Source organism: Brachionichthys hirsutus, chromosome 17 (assembly GCF_040956055.1).
Source record: "Brachionichthys hirsutus isolate HB-005 chromosome 17, CSIRO-AGI_Bhir_v1, whole genome shotgun sequence".
Classification (NCBI taxonomy): Eukaryota; Metazoa; Chordata; class Actinopteri; order Lophiiformes; family Brachionichthyidae; genus Brachionichthys; species Brachionichthys hirsutus.
The window spans coordinates 8,412,681-8,426,715 of record NC_090913.1 but is presented as its reverse complement, the minus strand read 5'-3'; the positions used below and the strand labels follow the sequence as shown (position 1 = coordinate 8,426,715).

The 14,035-nt window shown below is 41.3% G+C and overlaps 2 protein-coding genes and 1 non-coding gene across 7 annotated transcripts; all 3 read left to right on the top strand.

The window, feature by feature from the left end:
• Positions 1-1,759: 1,759 nt before the first annotated feature.
• Positions 1,760-1,975, top strand: LOC137907192 (small nucleolar RNA U3). Its single transcript, XR_011105923.1, has one exon. It is a non-coding gene; the product is annotated as a small nucleolar RNA U3 (small nucleolar RNA).
• Positions 1,976-2,457: 482 nt separating this feature from the next.
• Positions 2,458-6,972, top strand: vps37a (VPS37A subunit of ESCRT-I). 2 transcript variants are annotated; one of them, XM_068750814.1, is made up of 13 exons: positions 2,458-2,558; positions 2,690-2,827; positions 4,034-4,108; positions 4,336-4,453; positions 4,713-4,816; positions 5,154-5,358; positions 5,515-5,585; positions 5,698-5,825; positions 5,925-5,983; positions 6,081-6,149; positions 6,307-6,450; positions 6,562-6,644; positions 6,835-6,972. In XM_068750814.1, the coding sequence occupies exons 2-12, from the start codon at positions 2,724-2,726 to the stop codon at positions 6,634-6,636; spliced, it is 1,152 nt and encodes a 383-aa protein (XP_068606915.1). In that variant the 5' UTR covers positions 2,458-2,558; positions 2,690-2,723; the 3' UTR covers positions 6,637-6,644; positions 6,835-6,972. The 2 variants fall into 2 exon arrangements, with proteins under 2 accessions (XP_068606915.1, XP_068606914.1); XM_068750813.1 differs by having other exon boundaries at positions 5,151-5,358.
• A 1,818-nt stretch (positions 6,973-8,790) lies between these two features.
• On the top strand, positions 8,791-13,885 carry nsmce1 (NSE1 homolog, SMC5-SMC6 complex component). Of its 4 annotated transcripts, none has more exons than XM_068750722.1 (8): positions 8,791-8,839; positions 11,296-11,417; positions 11,960-12,081; positions 12,212-12,289; positions 12,406-12,552; positions 12,783-12,899; positions 13,184-13,310; positions 13,748-13,885. In XM_068750722.1, the coding sequence occupies exons 2-8, from the start codon at positions 11,300-11,302 to the stop codon at positions 13,765-13,767; spliced, it is 729 nt and encodes a 242-aa protein (XP_068606823.1). In that variant the 5' UTR covers positions 8,791-8,839; positions 11,296-11,299; the 3' UTR covers positions 13,768-13,885. The 4 variants fall into 4 exon arrangements, with proteins under 4 accessions (XP_068606823.1, XP_068606824.1, XP_068606822.1 ...); XM_068750723.1 differs by having other exon boundaries at positions 8,822-8,839; positions 11,312-11,417; XM_068750721.1 differs by lacking the exon at positions 8,791-8,839 and adding an exon at positions 11,174-11,220.
• The last annotated feature ends 150 nt before the right edge of the window (positions 13,886-14,035 follow it).

Sequence of the window (14,035 nt, the reverse complement as noted above, 5' to 3'; positions counted from 1 at the left end):
TGGAGAAGTGAGGCTCATTTGGACCCTAAAATAAAAAAGCTCACAGGGGTTTTTCCACACAATGACAAACCACCTCCTGTTTTATTGGATTTTTATTATTTTTTATGTTCTGGTGAGATAAGATGTAGGTGATGTCTGTCGGTGCCTTGTGCTGATACTGGAGTTCATTGTGTACCTTTTGATCATGCAGCAGAAAGCCTGATAAAAGGATTCAAGTTAATACATGCATGATATTTGAGTGCTCAGAGCCATTAGAAGCAAGAGGCCGGCTCACAAATAGATTAGACGCTGCAGGAATAGGGTAAAGCAGTATCACTGGCACAAACCAGGAAAACGTCTCCCTCTGTTGGTCTGGCAAAATCCTTACATAGGTTTGATTTACGGCTTCAGTTTTAAGGAATAAAGGCTCTGTTTTTAAAGTTCCAATGAATGATCCAGATTTTGTTCATTAACAATGACAAACGTTATTATTTATTTATTTTTTCTATAACATCCACAAGTAAAAAAAAAAAGTGCTTATAAAAGTTAAGTGAGAGAAGATCTAGCAACGTCCCTCCAGTGTCAGAGAAAAGATGAATTGTAAAATACAGTGTGAAATTGATGTATTTTTAAGATGGCATGCCTTCCATCCAACAGAACTCCCACGGCGCATTTCAGAATTGCAGAAGACATTGTTCTGGCAAGTCCGATGACATTTCCCTCAGAGCAAGTTCTTTCATGGTGCTCCCGGATAAAATAATACGTAGGCGGGATGTGAATACCGGATTGGAACCAACAGGGATTTTTTTTTTTACCTTTACTTTTATGCACTTTCTCTAAGAGCACTTTGACACAACACAAATGAGGTGCACACTGTGCTTGTGGTGGAACAATTATCCAGATATTTCACTGAAGGATATTTATAATACTATGTTTGACCCAAGAGGGTTTTCAAAGACTTTATTTACCAGTCGAAGAAACAGTTGAAGCACGGTCACGAAAGATTGGCTGAGCTGAACTGAGCAAGGTTTTTTTTTTTTAAAGTATATGTTAGAGTAGAGGCTTAAGTCTCTGGATGTGCAGAGTTAAGATACTCTGCACATCCAGATACTTAAGATACCCTGGGTGAGTCTCATCCAGAGTACCTTAAGTATCTAGATGTCCAGAGTATCTCATGTGCAGAGACTTAAGATACTATCTGGGTCAATCTCATAAAGAGTATCTTAAGTCATAAGATACTCTGCAAATTAAGAGTCGTAAAAAAAAAACCTAATGGATCTAAATTCTAAAAGAACAAAAAAAAAATGTTGACCCGGTTTTGCAAATGAAAGTGGAACCGAATGTCTTTGCCATGTTTCTGTCAGGAACATAACAAGCGACGCGCCTTGTATTTAGCGTGTATCTCGTGAACGGTATAAACACACATTTAATTACTAGTAATACAAAATACACAGCCCCTATTGTCTTATTGTTTGTCCGAACACCCCGACCCATAGTTTATGGCATTGACAGTTATTTAAAAGTTAAATTATCAATGATTTACACTGGCCAAACCCTCATATGTATTTCCTCCGCAATGCATTATGGGTAAAGGTATTAGACCTTTAAATTATAGGAGTTTTAGTTCAGATTCAAGCCTTGCGATAAAAGGTTTTATCATGATGTACTTAAACAGAATACTAGCAACGTGTTTCTTTAGTAAGGCGCGACAGCGAGTATAAACTCTGAGTGAGAATGGTGTGTCGGTGAATTGCGTCCCGTTCCGCGCCCCACTCTCGTTAAGACTATACTTTCAGGGATCATTTCTATAGTTACCGACTGGAGAAATGTGTTTCTAAAGTGATTGGTCTCGCTAACCACGATGATGAGATGTGATATTCCTTCCTGAGCGTGAAGCGGATGGAGAATAATGGTTTCTACCATACGTTCTCTGTCATTGATGAACGTTCTGTGTCTCTGTGTGAGGCGCTGAGGGTTGGAATATGATCAGAGTGGTTATTGAACATGTGAAAATCAATAAGATCTCTTTCCAAATCGTGTTTGCCACCCCGTCTAGCCTGATCATTCGTTCTGTCTCCGATCGGTGGCTATAGATAAGCATAGTCGGCTGCTCTTATTTCGGCTTCTTCGCAGTCTCTATATCATTCCTCGTGTGCCATCTCTAATGGTCTTCTGCCCTCTGCTGGTCACATAGTATATCCTATTACATATCAAGACAAACAACTGTGGAGATCTTTGCGTCACTTCCTGTGGGATCTTATGTATTTGTCTATTTCCTCCTCATTTATCTTTCTGGTGGGTCCGGTGGTCCTGATTTAAGCTTTTGTTTCGGTTATCTAGGTTTTTAAGCGGATAACTAAACCCTGAGAACTCCGCCTCACGCACACATAAACAGGAAGTTGCGAAGTCTACTTCCGGTTTAACATAATTTATTAATATATTGAACACGCTTGTGCTGCTTACACCAGAGGGTTTTTTGTTATTGAAAATTATCTCTCGGTCAAGCGATATTATGTAGAAAGAAAATAAACGGAGAATTATCGTCCGACATGTTGTGCTATTCCTCCTGACTTAGTAACGTAAGTAGCGTAAGCCTCGTGACGGAACCGATCCGCCAGTCGACCAGCTAGCGGGCGTTAGCGCCACCATTTCTCACGCTCCTGTCTCGCTTTCTCTTTTATTTCGTCTTCGTTTGTTTGTCGGTCTTTAGATTTTGTCATCGAATTCAGTTTCGCCCGGAGAGGATGAACTGGCTTTTCCCCCTGTCTAAAGGCTCCGGAGCTCCTGTCAGCAGCTTACAGCAACAAAGACAGCGGCAGATCGAGTCTCTAAAAGTCGCTCATCCAAGGTAAACGAACGGACAAAGAAGTAGACCGATCGATAAGATTATTGGCTTTAATGTTGTTATCTTAAATTTATAATGTCTTCGGACTGAGCTAGCTAGTTTTTGCTAACCTGTCAACATGCTAACGAGGCGGCTAATCAAGCGACAATCAGCGTCTATTTTTAGGATCGATGACACAAGTTGCAGCTCCACTGCCGCATCCTGCGAACATCCGAGTATTTGTATTTGCTACAGTCCGTGTATCTTTTGGCAAATCGATTTTCGCTTCAGAAACTGATGCTTATTTGGTTTTTCGCACATAACTTGAAATACGAGGCATTTTTCTCCCAAAATTCAGGAGTAAATTTTCGATTAAAATATTCCATTTCCAATATCTGTTTTGGATAAGAGCAAATAAAATAAAACTAAGGAGCGTTCGTGTTTTTCTCTTTTCTTTTTTTTTTTTATTATTACCAACAACCGGATGTGATTGTCCGGCATCAAAACAAGAGCGCCAAATGTCAGCGTTGAACTAATGATGTCGACCAGAATAGAACGTTCGCCCGATAGATCAATCAGCATTTTAATATGAGACTGTTCAGCTTGCTCTTAATATAATATTCAGCTTCTAATTTAGGAGTTCCCTGCGCAACAGGTAGTCTGTTGGCTGGGCGGGGTTTACTCTTATTTTGTAGTCAGATGACCACATCCGGCCTCAGAGAATGGGGAAAAAAATAAAATAATTTGTGTTCTGTACTTATTTTATTTTGTGTTGTACAATACATAAATTTTACACTCGCTACATTTTTGGCAACGAGAAGTAAATCACGTTGTTTTCTATTTTGGTTGTTATTTTGTTAAAGCAAGTCATCTGATATCCGTTTTTGAACGGAAAATAAAATCCCGATAGATACCTGGACCTGTCGCGCTAAATGGCCCCGCATTCCCTTTCAGGAGGAGCTCGCTAATTACACGTGGAGATTAAAGTATTAGCCGCTGTTTACCGTAATAGATTTCCACAAGCCGCAAAGGCGAATGTGCTGCGATGGACACGGCTTATGGAGGGACGTTTGTTTATATTGAGGAACAAGTGGATATTAAATACATTAAAAACTAATATATACGGTTTGGGTGAAAACATTGTGTTCGGTGTAAGGCCAGAGATTCTTGACATACAATGTCCAATAAGAAAAACTCACATGACATTCCTGCGCCTCTGTCTCCCGACAGCCTTGCAGAAATCCAGAAGGATGTCGAGTACAGGATCCCCTTCACAATCAACAGCTCAACCATTAGTGTTAATGTGTGAGTACATGTGCGTGCACGTGGCGCCGTATCGGCGTATTGTGATCCAGCTTCACAATCATTCTGCGTGATTGTGCGAAAGGCTCAGAGAATCGCCTTTTGTGATGAGAATCATTTCCATCCCCGCTCGATGCAATCGCAGACTTTATCACAGCTGATCTCATATCTTACTATCCGGTATGTCCTGATTCTGGGAATACTCCAATTTGTCATCTTCTTCCCTGTAGGCTGCTGCCCCCCCAGTTCCCCCAGGAGAAGCCGGTGGTTAGCGTCTACCCGCCTGTGGGTCATCACCTAGTTGACAGCAACAATGGCACCATGATCACCAGCCCCCTCATCACGAACGTGAGTACCGGTAGTTACTGAGGCTTGGGATTTTGATCCGACTGGGTCGGTTGGTGCTTCCCAAACTTTTATTTGTTTCATAATGTGGGTTCTTTCCGAATAATGTGGTTTGCAAATGAATCGTTCTTCAATCGTAGCAACATCAAAGTTCTTTCTTCTTATTTATAATTTAGTGAAACCTTTTCAGTCAGTTCATACTGAATTTTTCAAGGTGATATTTGTCACACTTTGTTTGTGTGTGTGTGTGCGCGTGTGTTAGTTTGGGATGCACTCCGATCTGGGTAAGGTCATTCAGAGTCTGCTGGACGAGTTCTGGAAGAGTCCTCCTGCCTTGATGTCCACTGGCCCTGCTGGCTTTCCGTAGTGAGTCTCGTCCTCCTTTTCTCATTAAATCAGAACGTTCAGCCTGAGTTTAATTCAGATATCAAATACAAGCAGCTCATACAGAAGAGTCTTGTGTGTTTTTACCGAAACATTAGAAACGTTCGCTGTCGCAGCTTCCTTGTCTCAGGTTTTTTTGCATTTACTATTCGATTTACAAAGTTTGTTAATCAAAAAATAAATGTAAGAATGAAGTAATGATTTCATTGCACGTGTTGTAATGACAATAAAAACCTATTCTAATATTAAAATACGTTTGATGTGTTTGCAAGTCCTCACTGAAATAATTCTATCCCTTTTTAATGTTTTAATGCAGCAGTTTGTACAAGTCGGGCATCGCTCCTTATCCCACTCAGGCTTATTATGGTCCTCGCCACGCGGCGCCTGCTGGTCCAGGCCCGGCTCCGTCACCGGCTCCCATGCCTCACCCGGGGGTCGACGGTGCTCACGGGCCCCCGAGAGCTCCGGCACCATATGGACTCATTTCTGACCTTCCGCTGCCTGTTCCTACGGGAGATCCGCAGGTACCCTGATAGAGGATATATAAACAGGCTCAAGCTCATCGATGGATGCTGACAATAAGTGCACGACTTTCCGTAGCCGTCAGGCTCACGCGGGAAACAGACATCGCAGCGCAGACGGCACGCTTGGTTTTGCATTTAACGGACTTTCTGTTTCAGGCTGGACTGAACGGACACGTTTACAGGATGCCTGACATTCCCGAGTCTTTTCCCGAACTCTGTGACATCAAGTAAAGGATTCTTTTATTGGCAGCTTAGAATGTGCTTTGTTTTGAGATTAGAAAACATTCCTTTGTTTGCCCCCCCCCCTCCCCTAACTTTGTCCTCTTCTTTCTTTCGTAGTCTCATGCAGCTGTCAGGCCTGTCTGAAGATGAAGATTTGTTACTGGAGTTCTTTGTGACTTTGCCGCAACTCAAACAGGTCGCCCACGACAAAGGAGAGCTGGTCACAAACATCGTCGACATGGCGAGTAAGCTCCGCCCCTCCGCCGCTGTTCTCTCGCTCCTGACGGGTTTCCCCAAAGGAGAACTTTCCTAATTTGCATTTCATCATTGTTTGATGCTGCCAGGGAAAAACCTTCAGATCGAACCCCGGCTGGATGGAAAGAGACAGGAAATGCTCTACAAGGTCAGACGTCGCACGTCACCGGTCTGACTTCTCTCTCTCGCCGAGACTCGCTATTTGTGCCGGTGTGATGTGTGTTTTTGGTTTTCCTGTCCAACAGTACGAACAGCTGACTCAGATGAAGTCGGCCTTTGAGACGAGGATGCAGCGGCAGCACGACCTCAGCGAGGTACGAGGCTCCTCCCACCTTGAGTGCCGACGCTCTTTTGCTGCTTCCTGTTTGCTCACGCTGGGTTTCTTTTCCACCGTTTTGACGTGTCAGACGTTTGTGAGACTTTCTTCAACTTGCTTTGTTTCTCTCACTCGTGTTCTTTCTCCTCCGCTAGAGCTTCAGTCTCAGTACTCTACAGGCCCGGCTGAAGGTCGCGGCCCACCAGGCTGAGGAGGAGTCGGAGGAGATGGCTGAGAACTTCCTGGAGGGACGCACAGACATAGATGAATTCCTGACTGGCTTCATGGAGAAGAGAACGGTGAGACGCCATAAGCGTGATATATATATATATATTTTTTTTTTTGTGTGTGTGGAATCAGTAGTGCAGTTAAAGTAAAGTGTATTAACTGTGTACTTTGTTATTACTTAGCTTTGCCACAGCAGAAGGGCCAAAGAGGAAAAACTGCAACAGTCCATCAACTCACAGTTTCCTACCAACTTATAGATCACAAGGTACAAAGAAAACACAAAGGACTCGAACACCCAGGCAGTCATTTGTATCTTCTGTCAGCTGATTGTTTCATAACAGGCAGCCCTTGTGACCTTTTGTAAATACAATTATAGTTCCCTCGCTTTGACCGGATAAAACTAATCTGTCATCCTTGGTTCGTTTTAATCCTCACTTCTTACTTTTGGCTCTCAGGTTTCGAGTTTTCTCAGCCAGATGCTGCCAATTAAAACAGAACCAAGACATTTGAGGAGACTAAAGGACGGAGTCGGCAATGGACACTGAGAAAGGGGAACCATGGATGGTAACGGCGAGAGAGAGAGAAAAACAAAGCCCAGTACTCCTGCAGCTGGAGTAAACACAAGGTCAAAGCTGGGAGAATGAACGCCTCATGTCTAGCGTTTCCTTCCACATTACGACATTGGATCACATGATCGATTAGTTCCAATGCACATGCTTCTGTTTTGAGTTGACAGTGATGACAAAGGGGGTTGTTGTTGTTGTTTTTCTTTTCAATCATTTGTATTTGTGTCGTTCAGGAAGAGAAGCTGCTGCATCCGATCAGAGTGGCCGTTGATGTGAACAGTCGGGAATTATTCAGGCCGGTGTTCCCAAACAAGTAAATGTCACTTCTGGTCCAATTAAAATCTTTGCGAGCAGTGGTTGTTCGTTAACATCCTTTGCACAAAGTATTTGATATCAGCCATCAACAGAGTACTGCAAACTATGAAACGGTTTAATCACGCTAACGCTTTAAAGGCACAGGATTTTGGGCCGATAGTGTTCAGAATGCGTTTGCACCTGAAATGACAAGGAAGCAGATGCGATGTGTGTCTGAAGCGACCGTTTGTAATCAGATCTCCCCTCTGAGCTTTTGATGAAAGTAAATGCATCATATTGTCATTTGTTTTTTTTACTTGAGTACACGCGCAATTGCAAACATATTGGCAGAGATTGGGACAAACTCTTGTTTTTCCAAGGAAAGATAAATTTCAGTGTTCTGCATTTAATAAGAAATTTTAGATGTCAAAAAGTTAAAGTTTCTCCAGACTTGGCAATTCTTAAAACAACATTTTTTTAGGGCGGTCTAGGAAGTTTAGTGGTAAGAGAGCGAGTCATTTGCGCAAATAAAATAGACATCAGATGGCGCAAAATCTGTTGCGGCTTCGTCCTGTTGCTTCTCGGAGGGCTTCAGTTAAGTAGGCTGTCTTTCAGTGTGGTCAAGGACACATTCCCGTGGACGATGCTGAAGGAATGGAGACCTCAGAATCGTGAACCCTTTGCCTGAACATGGTGTGAAAATCAGTTTCCTCTGCCTTTTTCCTGCAGCGAGGGCGAGTTCTCTTAGATTCTGAGCCCGGAACAGACGAGCCAAACTCAGTGAGACATGACCTCACAGCTAAATGTTGCAAAATCCTACAAACTGGACTTTCAATGTCTTTATACCTGAACGGAGTCACGCCTACGTTCAGACCTACCGACCACGATCGGCTGTTATTGTAACCTGGCTGTTTAGCGTGTGATCTTGAAGATTTTGGATGATGTTGGGTATTATGAGGTTAAATGCTTTGGTGAGACTTATTGACATTGGATACTGTGTTTAAATAATGTTAATAGTAGACTATATTGCAATCAGAGACACAAACGCCTTGTATTATATGTTCTTATTTAATTAGAGTAATAAAGCGTTTAAAATAAAGCTGTCCTTGCTATTGCTGTAACAGTGGGGGCCTTGTCATAATTACATGCTGAGCGAGACGATAACATTCTGGAACCCGACACTCGCCATGATGTCATCGCTCAGCAGGAGAATCAGAATGTCTTTATTGTCATTGCACAACGGAACTCAATTAGCAACTTCTTTCAGTGGTATAAAAATAAAAACTTGCATACATGCTAAATAAATACAGTATATAAACGAGAGAAGAAGACCTCCGCCCAGAGGGAACGCGTGACAGTCGGTGTCGGTGAGGTGTTGATGTTAGCATGTTAGCATGTTCGTGCTTTTATGGACTGAAAAAGCTACTCTGCATCCAGTCCAGAAGGTGGCGGTATATGCTGAAGAAGAAGAAAATAGTTATTTCCTGTAGTAGGTAGAAGAAGAAGAAGATAGTTATTTCTTGTAGTAGAAAAAGTAGTAGAAGAAGAAGAAGATAGTTATTTCTTGTAGTAGAAGAAGTAGAAGAATAATAATCAGCGGGTGAGTTGAAAGTCTCGGTTAAATGTTATGCCAGATAACCGGAGTCTGCTTCTAATCTGCCTCCGGGTTTTTACGGTTATCTGCCTGGAGGGTTGTTAATTAAAGCGCTGCACGCTGTTGACGCTGTGATTCGCAGAATCTTAAGGGGAAGGTTAATTCATAATAATATCCGCTTGGTTCTGGATCTGATTGATTATAATCATCTGATTAAGGACGATGGTTTTATGTTGTTTCTGGACTTTCAAAAAGCATTTGACTCTATCGAGCATGCTTTTATTATAAACACATTTAAGCATTTTGGGTTTGGTAATGCATTTCTTAATATGATTGCTATGTTGCACACTGATATTAATAGTTGTGTTTCCCTCTCCGAAGGCACATGTTCCAGATTCAGGGTGGAAAGAGGCATAAGGCAGGGCTGCAGCGTTTCACCTCTTCTATTCATTGTAGCCACTGAGCTACTTGCTATGACTGTCATAAACTCGAACATTCAGGGTTTAGACATAAACAACCACAAATTGATTATAACGCAGCTCGCAGACGATACAACAATCTTTCTTAAAAACAAGGAACAGATTCCACTGGCCTTGAGTACAATCCAACCTTTCTCCCAAGCCTCTGGTCTGCACCTGAATCTGGATAAGTGTGAACTCATGTGTGTCCATGGTTGTTCAGATTCTTCACTGTATGACATTCCTGTCAAAAATGAGATCAAATATCTTGGAGTTTGGATAACTAAATGTGCAGGCGATAGTGAAAAAAAGAATATTCAAAATACTATTGATAATTGCAAAAGAATATTAAATAATTGGCTCCAAAGGGATTTAACGCTGTTTGGTAGGTCGATGTTAACCAAGGTGGAATCATTATCCAGATTAATCTATCCAGCATACTCCCTAGCCATACCAACCAGGATTATCAAAGAAATTAATCGTACAAATCTCAATTTCATTTGGAGAAATAAACATCACTACATCAGAAATAGTGACATGATAAAGAACTATGAGGACGGTGGTATAAAAGCAATTGACTTTGAAATAATGAATGGGATTTTAAAGATCAATTGGCTCCGATCCTTCTTAAAGAATGAGGATGAGATATGGTTCTCGATTCCTTCTCTTGTGTTTAACAAAGTTGGAGGGATTGAGTTTCTATTAGTGTGTGATTTTGAAATATCGAAACTGCCCATAAAACTGTCCAAGTTTCACCAACAGGTTCTGTTAAATTGGAAAATGATGTTCAAACATAATTTCAGCCCCCATAATGTCCCATTGTGGAATAATAGGGTGATGTTGAGTCGTGGGAAGTCAATGTTTTTGGAAGACTGGATGACAAAACAAATTTGGTCTGTTTTACATATGTTGGATGGAAATGGAGACATTCTTGAACTGACAGATTTTAATGCTAAATATAGAACATCTTGCTCCATTGAGATCTATAGAAACGTTTCACAGAATATCCCACAAGCTTTAATTCAACATATAAAGAATAATATTTTGATTTTACCAACGCCAAATTTACACAAAGTAATGATAGATGGTCTCGACCTTGTGAACAATAAATGTAATAATGCTTTTTTAAGGCAGTATTTAATCAATACATTATTTCCAAGTAGGGCAAAAAGTTCACTCACCCTCAAAGATTATAACGGTTCTGAAATTGTATCTATTCGAACAAACTACTTAAAATTCCCAATCTCCCCGAAATGCAAAGAAGTTCATTTTAAGACCATAAACAACATTTATCCATCAAATGAATTCATGAAGAGTAGATTTAAATTTGTGGTAGATAACTGTTATATTTGTAACGTAAATCTGGAAACAACAGAGCATGTGTTCTATGAATGTGAGATTGTCCAAAAGCTGTGGAAATCTCTCTATGACTTAATATCGTCCAGTTCCAGAGACATTGCTTCTTGGTCCCCTCAAGATATTCTGTTAGGAGTAATCCTCAAGGACAAAAATAGTGAGTTTTTGGTGAACAATCTGGTTATTATTACAAAGTACTATATACATAAATGTCGGTATGCTAAATCGCCCCCGTCATGGCCTGCTCTTAGGAATGAGCTCTCCCTGTTACAGGTGATACTAAAACAAATAAATAATCCCCAGGCAAAAAGATTGAACACATTTATATCAGAATTTAACCTTTCCCATACCCCTTGCTTGTAACCTTTGTTGTATTTTCCTGTATATTTTATTTTTATTTGTATTCTTGTGTTTGTTTTTGTGTTTTTTTCCTTCTCATCCTTTCCTTTCTTTTGCACATTTCATTTGGATCTGGTTTAGTGATTGTATATGCCTCACTGTTGGATTTACTTATATGTGTGATTTAGGAAGATGTGAATGTTTGATGTAATGTCGAAGGGCGAGATCTATGCTGTGAGTTTTGTACTGTGAGTTATGTTAATAAAGTTGGAAAAAAAAAAAAAAAAAAAAAAAAAAAATGATTCGCAGAAACATGTCGCGGCAGATGGGAGACAGCCACAGAAGGTTCCTGCAGGCCATGATGGCCAACGGCGTCACTGACGAGCAAGGAGCGATGGCGCTCTATCGCCATTGCTGTACAACCCACAGCAGTGAGTCGCTTTATTCAACACTTTACATCCCAAAATCTACGTGACGTCATGTTTGTAACCGAGGTCTGGGTTCGCGGAGCAGGTAAAGGATCTGCCAGACAGTTGAACGACAAGAACGGGATTATGCTTCAGAATAAAAGTGACGTTTCTTTTTTTTTTTTAAACGATACTTTTGAAGCTTAGATCTCTGAAGCATAGATAAAGTCTATCAAGAAGAGCCTGCAAGAATCATCTGGGCTTGCTTAGGGTTGGCTGAAAATAGTTCACCTCTAATCCAAGAGGCCTTTTCAGTTCCAACTGACTGGCAGAGAGTCCGGATACTCGATGATAACAACATACAGAGAAGTACCTATAATAAACCATTTTGTTAAAAAGACAAGAAAAGTGAATTAACATCAAATGCAGCAGATTTAGGCCATTTCCGGCGTAATTATTCTATTTCCCACCTTGCTATTTCATTAAACCCAATACGGTGACACCACAGTCGAGTGTTCTTCATATGAACAAGCGTCTTCCTTTGTCTTCCTTTGTCTTCCGTGCAGGCCAGCACTCCCCTGCCAGACTGAACGATTTCATTGATACCATCAACTCAAAGCTGCAGCCGCTGTTCCTTCAGATCAGGAAGGGCACGTCTGAGGATAACGGCCGTCAGTACTACGCCTTGGTCAGTGGCCCCGAGCTGAGCTGCCGCTCTCAGGGCTACATTTATAACTGGAGACTACGTCGATGTGGCAGCAATTTTGGAAACGATTCTAAAACCGTTTGTCGCTGTCTATCGTTTTAATCATCGCCAGGTAAACATGGCCGAGACCGATGTGACGAGGATGTCATCGGACTACGCTGACGTTGAGTTGGAGCTGTTCAGGAGAGTGGTGAGTTCATTTCACATGAAGCTGGTCTGAAATATGAACTTAATTCAGTTTCAGCAGAAACTTCTTCGCTCTAGTGACGTTTTCCCTCACAGCTAACTCGAGCTGCTTTCCTTCAGCTGGATCTGATCGTGGGTTCTGAGAGTGGAAGCGTCTCCTCCAACGACATTCTGAACAGCGCAGACTCGCTGACCATGAAGAAACTGAAGAAGAGCGAGACGGAGAAACTCTTGAGCCGACTTGTGCACGATAAATGGCTGGATGAGGTGACCACAATGTCCTAATCCTGTTTGCGCTCAGACTGTTGGCGCCCTGCGTAGCTGGAAAACGACAGTTTTAAGGCGAGCTAAAACGCTTTGCTGTTCATCTGCTTTGGTTTTACGTTTCCTCTGCAGAAAGATGGTTTCAGTATTTCCCAACTGTTGCTCCGGTGAAGCTAAAATCCGCACCATAAATCAAGAGCGTGCCGTCGTTTGATTTCTGCTCTCTGATTTAGAAACGCGGTGAGTACACCTTGTCCACCAGGTGCATCATAGAGATGGAGCCGTACATCCGCACCATGTACGAGGACCAGGTCAAAGACTGTCACATCTGTCACAACGTTGCCTTCCAGGTGAGCGTTTCAGAATCCCCACTATGATGGTGATAAATGGAACGGTGGACGGTGTATCGTCTATAGTTGTGATGGTATTTGTTTCTTTTTTTTTTTTGCTAAATGCTCGTAAGTCGTCGTGTCCTCCGGTGGAGCGTTACAAACGTGTGCTGCTTTTGTTTCTTCACTTTTTTTACGCTGTTGTGCAGCTCATGTCTGACAGATCAGTCGTGTAATTCCAGAAGGGTTTGCTCCCGATGCTAATCTGACCAAATTAATAAGTCTTTCTTTTTTTTTTTTTTGAGTGCCAAATCTGTGAGAACCCTACCTGCGGCATAAAAATACACAACCCGTGCGTGGCCAGAATCTTTAATGGAAGAGCAGAGCCTCGATGTCCAGCTTGTGATGACTTTTGGCCCCATGAAATCCCGGGTACGTTTCATTTTCTATGCTCCACTCATCATCTGACAGCAGCTCAGTGTCAACTGTCAAGTACCTGCAATATTTAGACCTGAAAAGTTTCATTTGGAAACATTACAGCTACGTTTTTTCCAGTTAAATAAAAGATTTTCTGGTTTCTTTGTGGAAATAAGAAGCCTTCCGCCAAATCTGTTCAAAATATTTTTGTGGTAAATTATGCTGATAATAGAGCTTGATATTCCCTTAACCATGAAATGATTGGAGTACATCATCAGTCTGTCTGATTGTAAATATGTTTTTGTCTCACAAACTCTACCCGTAGTCTTATAAGTAGTTTGTCAACTGAAAAATGGCGGTACAAAATGGGTTTTGACTGATTTTAGTTGTATGAATGAAAATTATTATACGGTATTAAGTTAACATTTGTTTGCTTCTTTGTGTTTTTACAGAAGTTGTAGCCAGAAGATGACTTCAGCAGCGTTTGTGTTTGAACTTTTGTTCACGTCAGGATGTATATTTTAACATAAACCAACCTGTCGTGTATATATTTTTTTAGTTATTTAAAAGAAAATAAACTAAGACTGTTCTCCTGAAATTTCTGTATATTTATTTACATGGTCTTCAGAAAAAAGATATTTTCACAGTAGAAAGAAGGAAAAGGAAGCAAACATTGAGACGACTGTTTCAATGTTTCTTTAAGTGACACCAAAAAGCTTAAACTCAAAAATGTACGGCAC